This window comes from Suncus etruscus, chromosome 3 (genome assembly GCF_024139225.1).
Source record: "Suncus etruscus isolate mSunEtr1 chromosome 3, mSunEtr1.pri.cur, whole genome shotgun sequence".
Taxonomy (NCBI): domain Eukaryota; kingdom Metazoa; phylum Chordata; class Mammalia; order Eulipotyphla; family Soricidae; genus Suncus; species Suncus etruscus.
Genome location: NC_064850.1, coordinates 70680296 through 70705763, shown reverse-complemented (window position 1 = coordinate 70705763; position 25468 = coordinate 70680296). Strand labels below are relative to the sequence as shown.

At 37.4% G+C, this 25468-nt stretch overlaps 1 protein-coding gene across 1 annotated transcript in view; it reads right to left on the bottom strand.

Moving 5' to 3' along the window:
• Positions 1 to 13552: 13552 nt before the first annotated feature.
• FRMD3 (FERM domain containing 3) overlaps positions 13553 to 25468 on the bottom strand; it is a 261219-nt gene continuing 249303 nt past the window's right edge. Inside the window, exon 14 of the mRNA XM_049770634.1 lies at positions 13553 to 14230. Within this exon, the coding sequence (XP_049626591.1) occupies positions 13632 to 14230 (599 nt within the window). The 3' untranslated portion in view covers positions 13553 to 13631. The remainder of the gene's footprint in view (positions 14231 to 25468) is intronic.

Below are 25468 nucleotides of genomic sequence, written 5' to 3'. Positions count from 1 at the left end.
TTTTCCCCCATGATTCTAGACAAGGGTATGTCTCTCTGTTTATACTTTCAAAAGACCAACTGCTAGTTTTATTAGCTCCTTGTATTGCAGTTTTTTTTTTTTAATTTGTGTGCTACATATTTGAACTCTAATTTGTATTATTTTCTTTATGAACTAGTTATTCCTTCTTTAGGAGTTTAAATTGTATGTTTAGGTAATTTATTTGAACTTTTTTTTAAATTTCCTAATGTAGGTCTGTATTGCTATGTATCTCCCCATTAGTAAGACAGCTTTACTGTGTCCCACAGATTCTGACAGCAAAAGTTTATCAGTGATTTTTTTTCATATACTCTTAAAGGAGTCAGTTCTATTTTTACATTTTTGGTTTATGAAATTTTGTAATTATGAAAATATGTTGGATTTCTTAAATTTTTCTTCAGTGTATTTATTATTATTACTACATAAAACATACATTGTATCTAATTTGTTCTATAATAGGAACTATTATAAACAGTATTTAATTTCATGCTAAATAACTTTCATTACTAAGATAAGTTATACTTGACTGTGGTATTTTATCCTTTCTGTTTTGCTAGATTCAGTTGTCTTGGATTTTAGCATATTCATATCTAGTCATATTTGTCTTTTTCTTGCCTTGTAGTAGCTTTGTTTAGTCTCAAAATCAGGGTGATACTAATCTGAGAAACAACTACCGGTAGGTAGTGGTTTACCTTCTGTTTTTTGGTGGAGTGCTAAGGTTTGAACAATTGTTTAAACGTGTTGTTTTCTTATTGCAAACATTTAAAAGGTCTCTGTAAATTTTAAATATTATAAGCCTTAATAAGATGCATGTTTTAAATATTTTAGTAATTTGTGAATTATGTTTTGTTAGCTTTTCCAAGTTAGACATCTTTGATTTAGTAAAATCCAGTTTGTCAGTTATATTTTTTCTGGATCATCCTTTATGTGCTGTGTCTAAAAATCATCACAAATTTTGAACTGAGTTTTTCAGTTGGTTATGTTTCATTCTTTTGCGTGTAGCTACCCTGTTATCACAGTGTTGTTGATTAAAGAAGTCAGTCATCTTTTTCCCTTGTCTTTGTTATATTAATTGACCACATGTATATCACTTTATTTCTGACTTATTGCTATTTATTGCTTCCAATATTAAACTATTTTTGTTGATCTAATTTTGTAAATATTATTTGAAATCAGAAAACGTGATGATTCCTTTCAACTTTGTTCTTTCTTAAGCTTGCTTGACAGGGGGTGGTTGTCTTTTGTGATTCTATACAAATTTGGGGATTATTTTTTCTCTTTCTGTTAAAAATACCATTAGACTATTTTATTTATAGGGATTATATTGAATCCAATAAACACTTGTGGTAGCCTGGTCAGTTTAAACATTTAATGGTATCTTTTTTGTCACATAAATTTCTTTTAGTTAGTGTAAATAAAGTTATTTTTTTACCTAACTTCTTAAATTTAAGCCTAAGTAATTCTATTACTTTGATGCTATCACACACACACACACACACACACACACACACAAACATTATTTTGATGCTGTCAACACACACACACACACACACACACACACAAGAGAATGTAATTGTTTTGATGCTATCAAAACACAAGAAAAGAATGTTTTTAATTTTCCTTTATAATATTTCTTTGTCCTGGAAGTTCCTAATGCATGTATTGTTTTATATTGTAGTGTTCATCTTGTTCTATTGTCACATTCTAAATTTCTTTATCCTTTGAGCTTGACTTTGTTCATTTTGAATATCAGATCTTTGAGTTCACTTAATGTTTCTACTGTTTAGTCAATCTTCTGTTGAATACTCAAGAAAATCTTTTAGTTATAGAAGCCTCACTTTAACATTTTTTATTTATTTCTCTTTGTTATTCTCATTTTACTCCAATTCTTTTTTTATTAAATATGTACACTTTTAATCACTGTGCATCCTTGTAAGGCTTACCATATTTTTCGTACTATGAGATGCACCTCTTCCCAAAAAGATGGGAGAAAAATGTCTGTGCGTCTTATGAAGCTAATGCCGCCTGAAGCTGAAGCCTGAGTGCAGGGGAGGAGAGCATATACTAACCACTTGACATCTGTAGAGTTATGCCTTTTATTGCGCAGACATACCACATAGTAAGAGCAATCAGGTTAACGCACTTTCACTGTCACATATAGTTTTTATTTAACTATTTGATTGCTGCTGTGACTTTTATGTTTGTTTGTTTGTTTGTTTTACATTAACAGAAAAGTATTTAAAATGTTTTTTTATTTTCTGATGTTTAAAAAAAAAGTTAGGTAAATGGGTTTAACCAACGGTGGGTCGGCATATTGTAAATATACTTTGGCCTTGCAGACTGGTTGTTTCCATCCGCCGTCTCCTGACATCTCTTGTTTTCCTCATCTAAAAACTATGTTCGTCTTATAGAGCAAAAAATACAGTACTTTGAGGTCTTTGCAAATGAAACGACTTTGGATTCCATTAGTTTCTTTGATTAAGCTAGGTTTCCTATTTCTTTGCATGCCTTCTTGTGGTGGCCTTAAATATTTTGAAAATTAGTCAACATAACCATAATTCGGTTCTGGAATATTTTTCTGAAATTTGTGCATGTGATCAAATTTGCCATTTTCTACCGAGGAGCTCCCTCTGGTGTCTCTACTTGTTACCACAGCCTCTCTGTTACTATCTGTAATACTGAATTTCCATGTAGTATATCTAAGGTATTGTGCTTTAATATACTTTGTCTTTGTTTTCAGCTGCCCCCAACCTGGTGCTTTATTCTTGTCAGCATTTAAATTCAGGCTACACAGAAAAAAAGTTCTTTTGGTACTTCGAGAAAAATTCGAAACAAAAGAAGTAACTAACATTCTTTCACAGCAAGAATTTGGGAGTTGGGTATTTTTCTTTCAGTTATATCAGGCTGTACTAGAGGGGTGGATTCTGGCAAGAGACCCTCAGAATTCTCCTGTTAAGTTTTAATGCTGATAGATTCATTGAATGGGATAAAACTTCTTAACTGATTTATCCCATTCTCAAAAGAACATTTGGTCCATGTAATTCCATTCGGTATCTCTGGGAAAAGATGCCATTTCCTATATCATCATTGTATTCAGTCACTTCTTGTTTCTTTACTAATTTACCTGTATCAAACTATTGTTACTAACGGATTGTGGAGAATTTTTCAGAAAAAAAAATAACAAATTTTTAATTTTTTACCGAGTATAAATGGGGCTTGTCAGGGTTTTCAAAGATGGAACAGATAAGGACTCCATCTATCCCTACAAGTGTCTACAAAGTTGCTATTATTGATAGCTACCACAGTAACAATGGTCTCCCTCATGGATCTCACAAGGCTATTGAAAGGGAAATAGTGCTAATTAATTAGTGCTTATTAAAATGCCATGCAACTCATAGCTTTTGCCAACATTTAGCAGGTTTTCCTTAAATACAATTTTCTTTTTTTTATATAAATTATCTTTATTTAAACACCGTGATTACAAATATAATTGTAGTTGTATGATTACAGTCATGTAAAGAACACCCCCCCTTCACCAGTGCAGGATTCCCACGACCAATTTCCCGGATCTACCTACTCCCCACCCCACCCACACCTGTACTGGAGACAGGCTTTCTTTTCCTCACATTCATTCACATTGTTATGATAGTTTTCAGTGTAGTTATTTCTCTAACTGCACTTATCACTCTATGTGGTGAGCTTCATGTTATGAGCCGCACCTACATGGGAAGATGGGGGGAAATAAGGGTTGGGACTGAGGCAGTAAAATATTAGAAATGAGATTTGTAGGGCAGTATCAAGGTCACAATACAAGATGGGTGTTATGGATATATAAAATATATGCATACAATACTATCAATAGGAAAACAAGGAGAAAAAAATTCCAGTGACTGTCCAACATAAACCAGTGCTAGAATGGCCCGCCCTTCTCCCAAAGTGCATTCCCATTAGTGTAGGGAGAGGTAGGGGGAAGCCTGAGGACCACTAAGAGTCCACCTGAACCCAATTCTGGCCATCTGCGCTTGTACCCAGGGAGGGCCTGGAGTCAGGGGAAAAAGGCAAGGATGGCTGGGGACCTGCCAAGCCTCCCAGCACTCCCCAGGCCAGGGAGAAGGGCTCCGGTATGGGGCCTCCCCAAACCCCATACTTGGCAAGAGCTGGTCTCCAGAATCAAAAAGGAAACCAGAAGCCAGATGTCTGCCTGCCCTCCTCCCCATGCACCTCCCCCCTGGAGTATGGAGGGAGGGGGGAAGCCTGAGTACCCTTAAGAATCCACCTGAACCCACTTCTGGCCACCTGAGCCAACACCCAGGGAGCACCTGGAGTCCAGGGGAAAAAGAGGGGTTAGGCTATGGGGCCTGCCAAGCCTCCCAGCACTCCCCAGCCTAGGGAGAAAGCCTCCAGCATGGGGTGTCCCCAAACCCTGTGCCTGGCAACAGTTGCATAAGCTCAGTTTTTCTGATTTGTTAGTTCAGTGTGAAAATTTTTAATTTCAGTTGACAAATCCTCTTAATGCTTAATTGTGCTCCAGTCAAGTCTATAGATGCTTTTTAGAGCTCCCTGAACATTTTCTATAATTCTACTCTAAACTTCTTATTTGAGAGGATACCTAGCTGTTTCCTACGTTTTAAATTATTAGAGGAGCCATCTTGATCTCTGAAAATATGGGGGTTTACTGCAAAATTACTCCATTGGTAAGGCTGTAGATTGCTTCTTACAATGTGCAGAAATGGAATGCAGGGGTTACAAGATAAGTGCGGCCACTGAACGAAGCAGAGCAGCCTCGCTTTTCGGGTGTGGGTCCTGGAGAGATTATGGTCCTTGGTGTGTCTAGGCTGGCTCAGCAGGAAAAAGGCAGAGAGCATGGCCGCCGTCCCTTTTAAGTCTCTGGGTGCCCAATCACACGGCAGGAATCTGCCCCACATTTGTTGGGTGGGGACATCTTACCAAATGTGGGTCCTGGAGAGATTATGGTCCTTGGTGTGTCTAGGCTGGCTCAGCAGCTAAATACACTTTTCTTAATTATTTATAAGCCTTTGGTTAATTTCCAGAGTTCTGGGAAGGTTCGTTTCCATGTTTGTTTGTTTTGTTTTTCCTAATTTCTGCATTCATCAAATATACTAAAATGATTTAGCACCTAATGATTCAGTTAGCTAGTATTTCAGTTTTATCAAAAGAAAAAAGTGTAGTAACCTGGCCTACAGGAGTATTTGTCACATAATGATTTGGGTCATTACTCTCAGTTATTTGGTATATATAATTTATGGTGTATTAGAAGCTGAGTGTTAGTTTTTAATCTCTTTCATCTTTTAGTACCTTGAATAATCCAACCTAAATACAAAAATAAGATAGAAAAAGATAATTTCCTTTTTCTGTATTTATAAAGAAATATTTTATTAGACTTGTCATCATTAGCTTTAAATTCTTCAAAGAGAAAAATGCAGTCTCACAGAATTTGAGTCTCACAGAATTCAGTTTCTAGCCATTTATTTGTTTATTTATTATTTATTTATTTATTTATTTATTTATTTATTTATTTATTTATTTATTTATTTTGGTTTTTGGGTCAGACTCGGCAGTGCTCAGGGGTTATTCCTGGCTCTATATTCAGAAATCACTCCTGGCAGGCTCGGGGACCATATGGGATGCCAGGATTCGAACCACCATCCTTCTACATGCAAGGCAAAGGCCCTACCTCCATGTCATTTCTCCAGCCCCTTCTAGCCTTTTAAATATTCAGTTCTTGATCATCAAAGCATTATTAACATGTATCATATTCCATTTTTTTCAGAAGGTATGTCTTGATCATATTCAGTAGTATTCATGATTTACTCCTTGCTCTATGTTCAGGGATCACTTGTGGTAGTGCTCAGGGGGATATATGCAGTATCAGGGATCAATGTGGTGTTGGCCAGACTCATGGCAAGTGCCTTAACCCTTGTTCTATCTCTCTGACCACTGCACTCCACTTTTACCCAATAGTAGTTTCATAATTTGCAGGATCCAGTGCAAAATGAAAGTGTGGAGCCCAGTGTTCAAATATAGGGGGAAATATGGTAATATGTGGTTAAAATATAAATTAAAACATATTTTAATAGAGGCTAAAGCAAAAGCACACTGGTAGATAATTTGTCTGGCACACAGCCAACCGAGTTCGATACATGGCAGACATAGGGTCCCTCGGGCCTGTCAGGAATAAATTTTGAGCACAGAATCAGTAGTAAACCCTGAGTGTAGTGGGTGTCACCCCAAAACAAAAAAATTAATAATTATAAAACATCAGACTACTGCTGGTGAGATATCGTAAAGCATACAATTGGCCCAGCTTTGATCCCTGGAATTCCTGAGGCTTCAGAAGTATTTCCTAGCACAGAGCTAGGAGTAAGTCTTGAGTAAAGAAAGATCCTGCCCAAAAACTAAAAAAAAAGAAAAAGAAAAAACAAAACAGAGTAATAATGATACATGAACAATATCTGTGTTATAATATGTAAAATTGACAATGGTAAAAAAAATATAGATTCTTTTAATTTTATTTTATATCTTTTTATTTAAGCACCATAATTACAAACATGTTTATAGTTGGTTTTCAGTTATAAAAAAGAACACCCCCCTTTTTTTTTTGCAGAGATTTGATGTTTAATGCTTTAGTTATTATTACAGAATCAGTGTGCCCAGCAGCTTGTTTTCACAGATGAGATATGTTCAAGAGATTGCAACAGGAGAAACTGCTGTCATGACTAAATCTGAGTTTTAAGCATTAACATTTTTAGATTTGTGTACTGTAAATATCACAGTGTCTTCATTTAGCAAATAAATGCAAATTCAATAGTCAAAAAAAAAAAGAACACCCCCTCTTCACTAGTGCAGCCTTCCAACCATCAATGCTCCAACTCCCCTCTCCCCCACCCCCTTTCTGTATTTGAGACAGGCATTTTATTTCTTTCATTCACTACATTGTCATGATAGTTGTTGGTGTAGTTATTTCTCTAACTGCATTCACCACTCTTTGTGGTAAGCTTCCTATCATGAACCAGTCCTTCCAGCCCTCAACTCTATTGACTCTGTGTATTATTACAGTATTGTCTTTTATTTTTCTTAAATCCCACAGATAAATAAGACTATTCTGTGTCTATATCTCTCGCTCTGATTTATTTCACTCAGCATAGTTTCCATGTCCATCCACATATAGGAAAAGTTCATGACTTCATTTTTCCTGATGGCTGCATAGTATTCCATTGTGTATATGTACCATAGTTTCTTTAGCTACTCATCTGTTGATGGGCATCTGGGTTGTTTCTAGATTCTGGCTATTGTAGATAGTGCTGCAGTGAATATAGGTGTGTAGAAGGCATTTTGTTTTTGTTTTTCTTTGGGGGGGTGTGTTACTAGGGTATATTCTTAGGAGTGGCATAGCTGGATTATATGGGAGCTCCATTTCCAGTATTTTGAGGAATCTCCATATTTATTAAACCAATATTTGGCTTAATTTTGTGTGATACACTTTTATCAAAAGGTAAATATTGTTATTTACCATAGATTTTAAGAAGCCTAACTTTCTCTTCAAATTAATTTATTAAATCATAATAATAACTAAGCTTATTTGAGTATTTTTTCAATTGCCACAATTCAAGTAAATATTGACAAGATAACAATTTCTGGTAATTTTCATTTTAGGAAAAAGTATCTGCTGTTGGAACTTTATGGTGAAAATAATGAGTATTTTGCAGCATATAACAACATTCAGATATGTTTCAGATAAACTACTTTGAAATGTAAATTTTGAATCTTTTGCTAATGAATAGTTCTCTTGAAAGGCTTGATTTTTATCATTTTTGAATTTGCTTTAAATATTGCCCTTGTTTTCCTCTACAACTGATAAAATAGTCTTGCTTTCCTTTCCAAATCATTGGTGCAACATCACTACAAGCTAAGAAATTGGGATGTGCAGTTCAATAAACCCTCTGTTCTGTTCTGAGTCCCAAGATCTCTCACCTCTTTGTGAGGCCTTTTAGGGACAATATCAGTCAGCTGTCCATAATGCCTATGATTTAGGCAATGGCACTATTCTTCACTCCTTCCTTGATGGCAATATTGCAGCTTACAGATATCTAAACATTCACCACAATTCTGCCCCAGCCAGTCCTCTCGTTCCTAGTAAGTAAGAGATACAACCATCAAAAAGGTTTAAAATCGCCTTTATTAATGATTGAAGAACACAGCTGGGATCAAGGCCCAAGTGATATTTCTATTGTCCTCTTTGAAGAGATGACAGCTGAGCCCATTGGACAAAGCTCACCAGACTTACCCACCCCGTGACAAACTGAGGTTGGAATATGGAGAAACGAGTCCTGGCTGAGCCCACCACAGGCAGGTCTTGCTGGATCTGTTACTGCATGTAGACTGGAAGCCCAAAAGCAGGTCCAAGAGAAAGAGAGAAAGAGAAGCAGGAGGACAAGTAAGCAGGGACCTTCAGTACATTATCTCCACCCAGCAGAGAAAGATGGCCCAATTATCAAGTTCATCAGCCACACCATCCCAAGGTCATCTTAGATGTGAATGTCTTTCCCTGGTACAGTTATGCTGGAGTAGGGCTAAGTTCTTTTCTCTACTTAAAAAAAATAAATCTCTGTCTAACTGGGGAAACAAGAAATATAAAAGTCAGAGAGCAAGTTCTCTCAGAAAGCTATTGAGTCTGGAGCCTGAACTAATTCACACATAAGTGACTAAGGACCATTTTATATTAGTCTTCCATTCTATAGACACTGGCCTTTACAAAAGGACTAACTAGAATTGCTGGTCAGATTGTGGAGCCATAATCACCATTTGACTGAACACTGACCTCTGAATTCCTTTGCGTGCATGTAATTTACTGCTGGGATTTGTGAGATCACTGGGTTAAAAACTTAATTAATCTCATTCAAAATCTCCTCCATTTCTCAGGTGGGAAAAATGCATGATGGTGGTCAAAAGCTGACAAACTTACTGTTATAAGATGAATTAAATAAATCTTGGGGATGTGATGTTCAGCATGGTTATTCTAGCTAAAATATTAACTTACAAATTTGGAAGTTAAAGAATGGATCTTATAGGTTCAGAGAGAGATAGCTAAATGAGCTTTAATGTGTGGTTTGCATTTGATTCCAAGTATACATTGGATCCCTGAGAATAACTCCTGAGCATTACTAGGTGTGGATCCACAAAACACAGTAAGTTCCAGTGACAAAAAAAGAACCCAACTAAATAAGGTGATGAAAGTTGAGTATTGTAGTGATCATTTTGAAATATATGCATATACTAAAACACCTATAACTAATATAATGTTATATATAAATTGTATCTCTTTTTTGAAGAAAACACATCCTTAGATCCTTCTCCTGGCTCTGTGGCTCAGGGCATCCTCATGGCAGAGGTCTGAGAATCATATGAGGTGTCAGGAAATTAACTTTAATAGGCTGAGTGTAAGACAAGTACCCTACCCACTGTACATATCTTTGACCCCATTAGTTGTATCTTAATAAAATGACTTGACAACTTTAACAGGCCACCACAGATGGAGTACACTTTAATAAGGAAGGCTCCTTTTGTGTCAGTCAGAGTAACAACTAATTGTGTGAGTTATTGTTACTCAGTTGTTACCAAATTGAAGCAAAGTTACTTTCAGATCATGCTGCATATGAAGGGGAAGATAATAGAATAATAAGACCCTCCCAAGGTCCATATATAAAAAACTTAAAGGTGAGAGCCAGAGCGGTAGCATAGTGGTAGGACATTTGCCTTGCATGTGACTGACCAAGGATGGACCTCAATATCCGGCGTTCCATATGGTCCCCAAGCCAGGAGCAATTTCTGAGAGCATAGCTGGAAGTAGCCTCTGAGCATCACTGGGTGTGTCCCCCCAAAACAAACAAACAAACAAAAAACTTAAAGATTAGAATCACATAGTTGAGTCTGATATAGTTCTCTGTGGTAGAGGATGGCACCTATTTCTGACACTTAACTCCTAAAGCCAAACATCTCTCCTCTATTTTTTTCTGCCTTTCTATTTTTCTAGTAATCCTAATGCTACTAATTAACCTTTAACTTTTTTTCTATGTTTGAATGCGTTTCCAAAGAACTTGGTATTCTTACTTTCATCCTGAGTAATGTCTTCCAAGATTAATTCCATCCTGACATGATTTCTTCACATTATCACCATTCTAGGGTGACCTCATTTCATACTCTTAGATAAGACTACCTCTCTGTTGTCTTCAATTGGCTATTTATGCAACTTTAAATAAAACTAAATGATTGCAAAAATATTTTTCCCCAGAATATTTTTATTTAGGGATTCCTGCCACCAAATTAACATATAGAACAATCTGGATGTTGACACAGAAATGCAAATTCCACTATACAAAGATAAGGCTCCAATCACAGGTAACATGGCCCCCAAATCTCTATTATTTCAATAAAATCAACTTATTTTCGATTTCTCCCAGAGTTGTCTTTATAAATATCAGACAGGCCACAATATATGTTCCAAATACATAACATTTTACAATATGTTCCAAGCACAAACAAATACACAGTACTCTACCTACTTTTCTTCATGATTTAAATTCCATTAGCACTAAAGGCAAGATTGTGTGTGTATATGCATTTACCATAAAATGTGTACATATAACCACATGTATATACACACTGGTTTTCATGGAGAATTTAAAACTTTAAGACTGTAGGTTTTATCCACCATGGTAACTTCAATGGAAAAGGACCAGTAGCATGTCACAAATTCCTCAAGTGAAAAAATTTAACACAACCGCATATTAGTTGTGTGTATGCAATACACATATATACAGATTTATATGCAAACACATGGATACAAACAATATGGAATATACATATACTCACACAATTGCTTTGACCGCTTTCACTATAGTATATTCTCTGTCTTTGTAAGTAGTCTTTTACTTCATCTGTTAACTTTATTCTAAAAGAACAGAAGTTATTTTTAAAAGACTAATTCTATCTCAGCAAAATGGCATTTTTAGGATCCCAGTATTGCTTTTGATTACTGTAAATTGGGATTTCAAAAAAGGATAGCAGACCCTATTCTATTCTGTCAACTCTTTCACTTTGAGGACATTCTACTGAACAATGAAGTTTTTGCTTAAGAGAAAACAGATGATAGCTGGAAATATACTCAAATATTATCAGTCTTTATTATAAATACTCATGGTTGAACTGCATGTTACATATCAGTATTTTTCTTTTCTTTTCTTTTTTTCAGGTCAGATAAGGCAGCGCTCAGGATTTACTCCTGGCACTACGCTCAGAAATCGCTCCTGTCAGGCTCGGGGGACCATATGGGATGCCGGGATTCAAACTACCATCCTTCTGCATGCATGCAAGGCAAATGCCCTACCTCAATGCTAACCCTCCGGCCCCAGTATTTTTCAAATGTTTTACAATAATTTCTAATATGTAAAAAAAATATTTTAAAGGGTGAAAGCTAGATGGTTTGCCATGGATAACATTTTTGAAACATGATAATTGAGCATTATTGGAAGAGGGATTAATATCATACAGCTATACTGGAACTGTATATCAAAGGCTTGACTTAGAAATCATGAAAAAAAAGGGAGAAAAATAGCTTAAAATTCAAAGTGGGGCATTTGAAACTTTCCAAATAAACTGTAGAAATTAGTTGATTAAAAGGAAGATGAATAAAAAACACTTTTTTTGGCTTTGGATGATACTGAGTGGGTTTCAGGGGTTACCCCTCACTCTACACTCAGAGATCAGTCCTGGTAGGGATCAGGGACCATATGGAGTGCTGGAGATCAAACATGGGGCAGCCACATGCAGGCGAGCTTTCTTCTCTGGCTCTGAAAGAAACTAAAAACTTAATAGCACATGAATATTAGAGTCCACTCAAATGAAAGCTTCATGAGCTGACAATTAAAATTTCTTTTCAAAACAAAATACTAAATAAGCACTCAGATCCTTTGGATAGGATTGTAATGACCAATTTTCAAATCTTGCTAATAATAGAACTGGAAAGGAGAGATTGTAGGTTACCAGTCTTTTTGTAAATGAGGGCAATGGGACATTTCAATCCATGCAGGAATCTCAGAACTCCATATTTTTCTTTTCATTTATATCACATATTGTTTAGTTGTCCACATAGAAGGCACCAAAGACTTCTGTTATGAATTTAATGGTATGAAGGAAGGTGTGAAAGCATTTCTTCATAATGTGTTTAGGAAGTCATTTTCTTACTTTTCCTGAGCTGAAATGATATATCTCCCAGTGAGTTCCCTGTACACCCCATATGAATTTATGGGCTTAGATCTTACAGAGCTTAGAAAATATAGGGATAGTGACCACCACAAGATCATAGACCTTCACTCTCAAATTAAGGAGAATCCCTGTCCCCTTCATTCTTTCTCCTTTTTTTTCAGAAACAGCCCTTATCTTGAATTCTCTTCAATAAAAACATAATGAATGAAACAAAGTACCAAAAATGTGCCTCAACGTTTGTCTTAGTTATTTAAATCCAATTAAACTTATTACTGCCATCTCAACAGTGACTGCATTGTTATATACATCATCCTATATATTGTCTTGCTTTTATAAGAAATATGATTTGTCAACCATTTGCCTGCTTTACCAAAAACTCTCTCTTGCTACTTGCCATTTGTTCAATCCTTATTGCTTCTGTTCTCAGGTTAATAAATATAATCCAATAATATGCAATTAACGCATATATCTTAACATTTTTTCTCTAAAATTCTATTCCCCTAAAAACATTCTGCCTTCCCACACAAAATATATGGACAGATACAAATGAAAGTTACAAGTCATCTTGTCCAAATACTTTGAAAAAATGGGCCACCCAGTGTCTACTTGGTGCTTTCCTGTTCTATCATCCATTTGGGGCTCTTTCTTACTAAAGCTTCTTTCTACTTACTCTCAATCTCATATGCAGGTGACAAGAAATTTTGGAGTTATTCAGTCAAGAAATATTAAAAAAGAACAACCAGTTTCAAAACATAAAAAGATTCCCAACATACCCTTTGTTTTACATTCTATACACTTAAATAACTCCAGGAGACTTCTTCTTCCTTTTTTTTTTTTGCTAAAAATTTACCAAAATATTTTAAACACATAAAAATATTAAAAATAAAAAAAACCAAAAACTTAGCATAAATTTAATTGTATAGGCATTGGTTAGAGGACATTGTTTTCACTAAGGATTATATTCAAAAGCTTTCTCTTGGGTTTTTACCAAAGCTCTGATTCTGAATCTTATAGCTTGTAATGATGCTGTTAAAAAAAAAAAAAGGAAAAGTGAGCCCATTTTAATGAAGCATATGTTATATAGTAAGAATGTCTAAATTGTAATAAAATATTTGGTTACTTAAAGGCCATTTCTTGACATTTAACTAAAATAATTGTATTAATTTGAGCTTATGTAAGTATAGTGAATTATGGAAAGCAAAAAAATGTTTGAATAATCAGTTGTGAATAGAGAAATGTCTGTTTATGGCCCATGACCATTCAGAATCAGACATCTGTTAGAAAAAATAACTAGTATTGAATATAGCCCTTAGCAATATGAGATACTAAATTTATGAGCAACCTAACATGTAGAGAATGAGTTTTACTTTGCTAGCCACCCATTCCTTGAGAGGACAGTAGTATTCATAGTGAAATTGCTCAAACTCTGGAGTCTGGCGAATTTCACATAAGAAGGAGAGATCAATACCTGACTCCAAAAGGAGGAGGAGCAGGGGGAATACAAAGAGCAGCAGACCCAGGCCCACTATAAGGAGTCTCGAAAAACTCTTGACCAGTGGATTCACCCGAAAATGGCTGCTGAGAATATCATAGCTCCACGACAAAGCTCTGTGAGCCTCTTTCAGCTCTTCTTCTTCAGCCACCAGAAAAGCATTTTCATCTGCTTCCAGCTCCTCAAATGAATCTGTGTCTTCTCTTTCTAACTCCAGCCTGGATGGACAATCAAAGAGCATGTCAATCTCATCATCATCAACTGGGGTGGGAAGTAGGCTGGCACTTGGGTTGTACACCAGTTCAGAGATGGTAAGGGGATCTTCTTTTATTTTATCTTCTTCTTCACTTGGGAGATCTTCATACTCCTGGGCCTCTTTCACAGGTGAGCTGGAGATCAAGGGGGCAGAAATGTTGTTTTCTTTGGACAATGGAATACCTGTAAAGAGAAAGGTTTTTTCTTAACTTACAGTATAGGAGATCATTTTCTACAAAGATTAAAACAAACAGAAGAAATAAAATTTAAGGAATTGAACAAATTATTCCATGGAATTCTGGCTCTAACAGTCATGTTAGTAATAGACACTGAATATAAATCCTAAGGTTATATGTGAAACCAAAAATAACAAACATACCTCGAAAGGATAGTAATATTCACAATTAGTGTCTTGCAAACCTCCAATTTTGGCCATGAACATGACAATAAATCACTACTTGTTATTATTAGGTATAATTATGAGTGGTACCTTTCAGAATTTGAAATGTTATCTAGATATTTAAATTTAAATGTAAGTTCAATTAATTTAGTAAAACTACAGAATTTTACTATATAATAATAATCTTTTTTTTTTTTTTTGGTATTTGTTGGCCACACCCAGTGATGCTCTCACTCCTGGAGTGGGCGATCACATGGGATGCAAAGTTCGTCCTAGGCTAGCTTGTGCCACCACTCCGGCCCCATATGATAATCTTTTTTTTTTTTTTTTTTTTTTTTGGATTTTGGTTTTTGAGTAACACTCAGCAGTGCTCAGGGGTTCCTTCTAGCTCTACACTCAGAGATCACTCCCGGCAGGCTCGGGGGATCATATGGGATACCGGGATTTGAACTACCATCCTTCTACAAGCAAGGCAAACGCCCTGCCTGCCTCCATGTTATCTCTCCGGCCCCGATAATCTATTTCTATAAGTCATTTTTAATCTTCATTCTAGGACCAATTCTGTGGGTTTTGATTTTTATAATTACAGTAATTCGCATGCAATTATTTTCCCCTCTCATTTAACAATTTAACTTGGATATTTTCTATGTTGAGGTGACGCTCTACTGGTATTACTTATAATGATGTCCAAATTCTTGATTCAATACAATAAAGTAGCTGACTATTGATAAATACTTAGATTAATTTACTGTTGAAATGTTATTAGACATCTTTACATAGTAAATCTACCCCCTCTCCACTCCCTTAACTGAATTTTCTTTGGCATGGATAAATGAAAAGGAAAATTTCTTGGTCAAAGTATATCATTTCTTAAGCCTTATTGGGAAAGACATGCTCCTTAATTCTTTATTTTACAAATAAGAAATATAGTTACCTAATGTCAAGCCTAAGCTCAGCTCTTCCATTTTGAATCTTGGATTTTATATTAGAGAATTAATACAGAATTAAAGAATTCCTTTCCCAGGATAATGCTATATAATAATTTAATAAGCTTACAGGTTCATTAAAAAGCTTAAATCAGTTTTTAACAAATAAATCTCTATTTTCTCAAAATATGAAAGAAGTGTCATTATGAAAGTGGCAAATTAGGTCATTTCTTACTTCCCATCACAAGGCAAAAAACAAATAACTTTTCAAGAACAAGATAAATATTCCTAAAATATAGGAGTAAATTTCAGATGAAGGCAGACAGAATTAGTGAAATAAGAAGAAAGGCTACATGTTGAACACAGTATCTCGTTTCCAAGTCTAACATAGCACTTGACCATTCCTCTGACTCTACAGTTCTTTAAGTGGGGAAAGAATTCAGTGGTAAAAATCTATCCCCACACTGTGAATCACTTTACTCTGATTTTGTCTCATGAAGATTATAAGGACTCTCTAGGGCTCAAGAGCTGAAAATCCATTATAAACTATATAATCAATTATAAACTATACAACTAATACTCAGATCAGAGAAGCTCCTTCATGGAAAGCTCATACAGTAATGTGAACAAGGGACTTTGCTCATCCACAGAACCAAAACAGCAAAAGTACTTTAGTGAACTTAGAATTGCTCTTTCTCCTGTACCTACCAGGTCAGATGTGGAATTACGAGATTTGTCTGTTTCTACCTCAATCAGTATGTGCATTGTTACTCGTTGGAGGGAATTATCTTTGAATGTAGCACCTTGGATAGGTGTGGAAACCATATGGTCCCACTTTGCAGGTGTGACTTTTCCCCTCAGATAAAATGCTAGGATAGAACAGATGAACATCTTTCTCTTTTGTTTTCCAGATCTAGGAAGCAGCAGCGGCTTGCAGAGTGGCCGGTGAATAGGAGAGAAAGGTAACATGGAGAACTCTTCCAAAGCCTTTTCTCTTTACGTGCTTGTTTGCATGAATTTTTTTCCAGACTCTCATCTGATCATAGACCTGCTTCTTGCCAGTATTCCAGTGTTGAACCCGAGGACTTAATTCAATAGTCAGAGACATGAATTCATAGCCTCCCCTCATTACTGAATACAGCCTTCAACTCCTTGAGCAGAAAATATTATTGGAGGAGACAGAAAGCTGTACAGCCCATCCAAGTCTTCCATTGAATAATACTTGATTAGAAAATATAGCTCTTGGCTTTCCTTGTAGAAGAAAACCAGTGACCTTACATGATCAGAACATTAATGCCTGATTCAGGTCCTCAGACAGTGAGCATTATAGGCCTTGTGTCCTGTCCAACTACTTCATCTTTATAACTCTATCTTCTGCTGAACACAGTTTTGTGGCCCCTAACAATGGGGGTGTTAAATGTTATATTATAATATGTATGTCTTTCCGAGAAAGATATAATTTGGTAATATCATCATTGTGTGAGTGTCATAGAGTTTAATTACATAGACCCAAATGTTTAGCACTGATAATGCATACTGATATATAACTCCTGACAAAATAGTATCAAGACCTGATCATTTCATTTTAGAAACAATTGTTTTTATTATTATTTTCACATGTTTTCCTATTACAGAATAGTTAGTCATTCAGTATGTAACATTATCTGTCAGTATTATGCATTTAAAATATATCTATATCTTTTTATTTTTGGGTAATGATGTATAATATCCTATTGTCCAAAAGAAAATGAATATAAAACAATCTCTTTACCCATTTACCCATGAGGGACATCTTGATTGCTCTAATATTTTGTAACAACACACATAATATAATTACCGGTGCACAGATGTTGTACAGTTTCATTAGTGAGTTTTTTAAAACATTTAAAGAAGACCTACTCCCAATCCTTTTCAGGATCTTTCAGAAAGTTGAAGAACATAAATTATCTCAATTTCTACGAGGCATATATTAATTCCTGATACAAATAACCAGAGACACCAGAAAAAAGAAAACTATTCTGAACATACATGCAAATATCCTGCAAAATATCCCACACAATATTATCAAACTGAATATAATGCATTAAAAAGATCATATATATCATGACCAAGTAGGATTTATCCAGGGGATAGAAGGGTTTAATATACATAATTTAATCAATATAATTATCATGCCATATAAGAAAAAATAAAGTAATCATATCAATAGATACAGAGAAAGAATTTTACAAGATTTAATGCCACTCATAAAAGCATTCAATATAATGAAGGTTGGAAGATCTTGATTTCATCAACATAATTAAATCCATTTACCACAATTGAACAATATACTCTGTGGTGAAACTTAAATGTCTTCCCTCTAAGACAAGATTGTCCACTCACTTCCAATATAGTATTGAAAGTTCTTGCCATAAAATTTAGGAAAAAAAGAGATATCAAGGGCATCGATATTGGAAAGGAAAAAAATCATACACATAATTTGCAGATAAAATGATTTTATACCTAGAAAACCTTATCAACTACCAAAAACTCCCTGAAAGAGCATAATGAATTTTATGAGATGCAGCACATGTAGTTCTAAGCAGTTTCTGACAAAGAAGTTTGTACCTACATTAAGCAAAAATATACTAAGTAAATAATCTATATCTACAAGTAAAGATCTAAGTGGGGATGGGTGGGAAAACAATCCAAATTTGATAGAAGGGAAAAATAAGGATTAGAGTGGAAATGAACTAAATGGAGAATAGGAAAGAAATAGAAAAATTGTGGTTCATTGAAATGATAAATAGAATTTGTGGGGAGAGAGGCCCAGAAATAAGGAGATTTCTGCAAGTTGGCCTTAAATATAAAAGAAAGTCTCTGTTTAGAGACTTGTGTCCCTGCTGTTTTGAGTGCAGGAAAAAGTCATCCAGGTCAAACAACCTGTCTAGGCTGATAGTACCACAAGGATTGCAACCGCTATCTTCACATGCTTCCTGATTTAATGATGCCATGGGCATTGTAACTGCTATCTTTGCATACCATCCAAATCAATGATGCCATGTACCCTGTGACTGTTGTCTCTGCATACCATCTTGTTGCTGTAATGTCTAAACTGTATTACCCACATTCTGTTTCCCACCTAAGTTTACCCTTAAAAGCCTTGTCCCTACCTTCAATAAACAAAGTCCATTGCTCTGACAATGCTTCCCTGTGAGTGGTCTGTGGCTCACAGTCTTCCCTTTCTTTCCCAAGTCTGGCCTGGAGGCCACAAGCTGGAAGAGACTCTTACCCACCCTTGCATCGGCCTCGTTGGGGGACCTGGTGCCTGAACCCTATAGAAATTGACAGTTATTTATAAGTTCCAAAATATATTGTTTACTGACTCCTCTTCAGGAAACAAGTCACTTTCTAGGGATGCTATCCTCAAGAAAACAATCAAAAGCGCCCACAATTGCACCCAAAGCTACTCTCCTCCTCCCCAGATCATTCCAGTAACCCTCAAGGGAGCTATATTTCCCACTCTAGGAAATACTGGTCTAGATAAATGAGAATAAAAGAGGAACCATGTCAATGAAATTGTAAATAAAAAAGATATTACATCCAATGTCACTGAAAGATTATTATGAACCACTATATATCAGCAAACTGAACAACTTTGAAGAAATGGAACAATTTGCCAAATTACCTTAACAAGAAAAAAATACTTCGAACATGCCAGGATTTCACCATTCCTCTTACAACTGGTATGTGGAGGGGTCACTGAGCGGGGGAGCTAACCAACAAGTCCCTTGTACTGAACACTAGTGCAGGGGGGTGGGACCTCCCCAGAAACCAGACCAGGCTTCAGGGCAAGGCCAGGCAGCTGGATCTCTGGAGAATGGGGAGAGGGAGACACACCTTTCCCTAATGCAAAGTACCTGGGCAAGGCTGGAGACTGCTTCAGCATACCCCACATGCCAGGATTTCACTGTTCCTCTTACAACTGGTATGTGGGGGTCACTGAGTGGGGGAGCTAGCTGACAAGCCCCCTGTACTGAACACTAGTGCAGGGGGGTGGGACCTCCCCCAGAACCAGACCAGGCCTTCAGGGCAAGGCCGGGCAGCTGGGTCTCTAGGGGGTGGGGGGAAGGGAAACCAGACCCTTACATGATCATAAATGGGGCTATGAGGTGGACCCCTTGCAGGGGGTTCTTTTCTACTAGTCCTTATTTTCAAAAGCATGTGGGCACTAACACGCCCGCGTGACAACTATACTTTTTAACCATCATTCCACAATGCTCACAATTTTAGATTGTTCCTAGGAAAGGAATGCGCAAGACCCAGAGGATAATATTCGAATAGATCTCTAAAGTCTGTCTATATATGTGCATGAGTTTCTATACAGTGGTCTTCCCTCTGATGCCAAACCTAAACTGTAAACAATCCATCTCTATGGTGTATATAGCCCCTCTTATATTACCTCTCCCCCACCTCAGAATCCCTTCTACCCCCTCATCCCCCAATCCTAATCTGTTATCCCTCTTTATTTAACCCTCTTTACCCTCAGTTCTTAACTCGTTAGGCACCAAGACGGACCTCCTGCCCCAGCAAATCACCACTCAGCTCCTAAACAAAAAGACACCCTCTCAGTCCCACATCTCATGCCCTGGCAAGAAACTACAACCAACATGCCTGCTGACTCGTACTATGTGGCTTTTTTCACCCTCCTCAAAATGTGGACTGTTGCATGGTACCAGATTTAGAAAGACCCCCCAGCTCAAGGACAATACCTGATCCTGTAATGCTGCAAATCATGTCTCAAACTCAAGACCAATGTGTGTGATAAAAAAAAAAGTGCCTTGGATTTCACCCCCAACAAGAATATCTCAAAAGACCTAATTTGGAGGACTATTACAACAACCATGATGGAACAGAACTTCTAGAATTGTAAAGATTCTATCCTAGAAGCCCTGACTTTAATCATGACTGATTACAGAGTCCCTGAACAGTGGAGTGAACCTACATATGTTAACATGTGTGGAAATGTTTTGAATATTTGTTATAATAAATAATGCAATTTATTGCCCTATGGAAAAAATAAGAAAAGCCCATTGGATTAATTTTACCTGATATTATATATGTGTTACTAATCCTTTGAAGCTACCAAAAAAATCTAAGAGGTGACTTTTTTTGGGGGGCACACCTGGTGACACTCAGGGGTTATTCCTGGCTATGCACTCAGAAATCGCTCCTGGCTTGGAGGACCATATGAGATGCCGAGGGATCAAACCAAGGTTCGTCCTAGGCTAGCACAGGCAAAGCAGATAGATGCCTTAAAGCTTGTGCCACCATTCCAGCCCCCAAAGAGGTAACATTCTTAAACATTTAATTCAGCATTTCCCTAAAACTAGAGACATAGAACACTACCAGAAAAGAAAAATATGGACATATTAATATACATGCAGAAATTCTCAGTAAAATACAAAGCAATAGTATAGTGGGTAGAGGGCTTGCTTTGCACATGATCAATCCAGGTTCGGTCCTTGTCAGAGGTCCACCTCTGAACCCTGTCAGAGGTGCTCTCTGGGCACAGAACAGGAATAATCTCTGAGCACTGCCAGGTGTGGTCCCCAAATATACAAAGAAATACTAACAATGGTCAACAATTAAATAACAGGTTTAATTCACCATAATTATTAAGGATATTTAGTGGGAAAGAAGCAAATATAAGAAATTAAAGCAAAATAATTGTATTACATTAATTACATGAAAGGCAAAAATATTTCAATAAACATATAAAAATTATTTGACAAAAATGTATCATACATTCAGTATTTAAAAGCTGAAGAAATTTGTGTAGTAATGGAATTTGGTAAAGGCTTTGCATATGGGAGTGCTAGATTCAGACCCTGGTACCACATGGAATCCTTGAACACTTAAATTATTCCCAGGGCCTGAAGAGATAGCACAGCGGTGTTTGCCTTGCAAGCAGCCGATCCAGGACCAAAGGTTGTTGGTTCGAATCCCGGTGTTTCATATGGTCCCCTGTGCCTGCCAGGAGCTATTTCTGAGCAGACAGCCAGGAGTAACCCCTGAGCACTGCCGGGTGTGGCCCAAAAACCAAAAAAAAAAAAAAAAAAAATTATCCCCAAACATTGTGCAGGAAGTATTCCCTAAGCACCACTGGAGGTGGCTAAATTTGAGGTATAAAAAGAACATCTGGAACATAATAAAGTCTGTATGTAAGCCTACAATTATAGTGTTCAGCAAAATTTAAGACTTTTCTCAAAGATCAAAAACTAGTCAAAAGTATTCACTCTTAATCTTATTCAAAACAGCACTGGGGAATTTTTACCGGGAAAGTTAAGCAAGAAAAAAGAAATAGCATTCAAGTGGAAAAGAATAAAATATCTTTGTTTTGAGATTATATAATTTCATATATAGAAAAATCTGAAAGATGCCAACAAAATATATTTAGTCAACAGATTAAGTTGCAGAATATTTATAGGTTAAAAACATTTATAAATTAAAAATAAGTTTATAAACACTGACATTTAATTATTAGGAAAAATTAGGATATTAATCAGTACCAAAAATAATAAAATACAGTAAGTTCTCACCATTATCAATAAGTTTTTATAAACTGCAATTTTAACTGAATAAAGTTATAAAATCGTCATCTAATAATATTATTTTGTTCAACACCACCCAGAGAATTTTTTAATATGTTTTAATGAATGATGAAAGACATTATATTGTACCTTAGTTCTTGGGGAAGGTTGTAAAAAACTAAGCCAAAAAGTTTAAATGACTGTAAAAAATATAAGGTGCTGATAAGAGAAATCAAAAGAGGCAGTACCTGAGCCTGCCTCAGCAACCCAGGCTGCCTGCCAAAGGAACAAGTTCCCAGGAGTCATCAGATGCTTATATGGCCCAGCATCAGCCATGGGTAAATTCCCATGCGTGGAGCAGCAGAATGCACCCTGCCAATAAAGTTCAGTCCAGAGAGCTGCCAGACAACCACCCAGCAACAGCTGCAGGGTGGGTTCCAGTGGCCAAGTTCCAGGCCCTCACAAGCAGCAATGCAATGCCAGCAGGAGCCCTTGGGGAGCAAATGCAGTCACACCCACTGGCAATAGAAGCCCTAGAATAGCAAGTGCTTGCATTCCCTCTCATTCATGGTACTCTAGGAACTATAAAAAAAAAAATGAAAGAACTATGGCAAATCAAAAGAGGATATAAATGTCTGAGGAGGTCCCCAAATACGTCAGACCTTTTTATTATGCTTGAAGAAAACTTTAGAACAAAAATATATATGCTTGGTCTCTTTCCACTTCATTGCCTAGCCTGACTTCTCTCTGGGCAGGCCCCTTTACCCTTATCACCCAGCAGAGCTTTTGAAGGTTCTGGGATGGAAATGGCCCTCATGGAAGCTGCCCGTGCTCTACACATGGAACAGGATATCACCATTCCAGTTCCCTAGAAGGGAATCCATGGTTAACACGGTTGTACTATGTTCCTACCTACCTCACAGGGAACACACTTGGGATTCTTACAGTGAATCCATAGACACTGGAGTGTCTTAGCAGCACCCAACTATAAAATAAAAATCCACGAGTGGTGAGACCGCCCACATGCTCTGTTTCTTTTTCTTTTCTTTTCTTTTTTTTTTTTTTTGGAGGGGGATAGGGCAACCCGGTGACACTCAGGGGTTACTCCTGGCATGTTCTCAGAAATCTCTCCTGGCTTAGGGGACCATATGGGACGCCAAGTGGCAGACAGGCCTGATGAAGCAGGGTAGAGGTAGAAAAATAATACTATGCCAGTGAGAAAAGGATTCATTGGAATCAATGTGCTTCTCACTTCATGGCCTCTCTACTTTTGCCCAAAGCCAGAACTGCTCTCTCTTTATTCATTCAGAACCAAATCCACCAGGGAGAGGATCCTGTAATCCAGGTGGGTTTTTACATACCAAAAGAGGTTACTGGGAAGAGAAAGTTGGAGGGGGACAACTTTGTTTAGGGTTATAGTTAGTCTCATTTTACACCCAACCACATCATGCTGACAACAACTTAATCCTAGTTCTAATCATCTATTATATAAAAACTCACAAAGGGTAGCTGTGGTAGTAAGAAATCATAAAACCTGATCAGCGAAGGCGGGGACTGGGTGGCAGAGCTGCGCCCCAACCCCGGGTCCCGCGGCAGTGGCAGCTTCCTGCAGGCCAGCCGTGCACTCCGCGACGGTGTCCCAGCCTGCTGGCCAGAGGGCACCTTCTGGACCGGAGTTGTGGATAAGACAGACTCCACTGGGCCCCTTAAGCTCGGCAGACATTTTGGTGCTTCCCCCGGCTTGCTTCAACCTGGAAACTTTGATTTTCTCTGGCATCCCCTCACGGTTGCCTCGGCTGAGGTGAGTCTTTCCTGGCCGGAGTTGCGGATAAAGCTGACTGCTGGGCCCCTTAGGCTCGGCAGACATTTTGGGGCTTCCCCAAGCTTGCTTCAAACCTGGGAACTTTGATCTTCTCTGGCATTCATCCCCTGACGGCTTGCCTCGGCTGAGGTGAGTCTTTCCGGACTCAGAGTTGCCGATAAAGCTGACTCTGCTGGCCCCCTTAAGCCCACCTATAAGGGGTCGAAGCAGAGGAGCGCGGCCACCAAGCGAAGCGGAGCACTTCACCTAGCCAATGAATACCACCACAACACGTAGAAAAACCTACAGCATAAGTGTGACAATGGGGAAACTACGCAGACCAACATCAGCCATAGACAATGAATATGGAAACTCTGATGACCCAACAATGGCCAACCACCTAAGCAGTCTTTCAGAAATGGAGTTTAGAGAAGAAATATGGAGGATGCTCACAGAACTCAAAGAAAATATAGATCAGAAATCATAAAACCCTAAATAATAGCTGGAGCAGAGGCAGAGCCAATGATAGAAAATCACTCTGAAACCCTCATAAGAAACTCTAAACAACTATTTAGAATAACAAAATTGGTTGTGATTACTCAGGCAGGAAAGGAAGAATGCAGTACTTATCTGAATCTAAGGGCTCTTTGGGGGTTGGGGAGAGAATGGGGGTGAATTACAAAGATTCAACTGAAGACTGCAACAGATTCAATGGGGAAGTAGCAAAGAACCCCACCAAGTTTTGTGAGTGGAGATAGCAGTCCAGAAGACTTGGCAAAAACTAACCAGTTGTATAACCGGTCAAATAAAGACTTTAGATAGAATGCTCTGAGAGTATTTAATGAGCTCAAAGAAAAAATTGTACGAATACAAAAAAGCATGAGGTCAGAAATGAGAAAACTACCATCAGATGTAACAAAAGAACTTAGTAGTTGATATTTAAAAAATACTTAAAAAAGGGCCGGGCGGTGGCGCTGGAGGTAAGGTGCCTGCCTTACCTGCGCTAGCCTAGGAGACGGACCGCGGTTCCATCCCCCGGCGTCCCATATGGTCCCCCAAGCCAGGAGCGACTTCTGAGCGCATAGCCAGGAGTAACCCCTGAGCGTTACCGGGTGTGGCCCAAAAACCAAAAAAAAAAAAAAAAAAACTTAAAAGAACAACTAATAGACCTGAACAAAGAAATTGATGTTACACAATAGTAAGTGTAGGTTTCAACATTGATTTAACACCTATGGATATATCAAGTAAATTAAAATTCAACTATATATATATAGGACTCTATGTTATCCAAAAGTGAATTATATGTTCTTAATTAGTCTTTATGGGGGTATGCTCCAAAATAGTTCACATGCTTGGTCATAAAGCATACCTCTAGGAACCTAAAAACATAGAAAGTGTGCTATCTTTTGAGACCATGAAGTGCTAAAAATGAGTTAGTCACAAACTAAGCGAGGAAAAATTGAAACATCTGGATATTAAACTACTCACAGCTAAACAAACAATGATGAGTCATAGAGGAAAGCAAAGAGGAAATCAAACTATTTCTGAAACAAAACAAGTGACCAGAGCATATAAAATCCAACAAAAGTGGTGTTAAAAAGGATGTTCAGGGACCAGAGAGATAGCACAGTGGTAGGGTGTTTGCCTTGCACGCGGCCTATCCAAGGAGGATGGTGGTTCCAATCCTGGCATCCCATATGGTCCCCATGCCTGCCAGCAGTG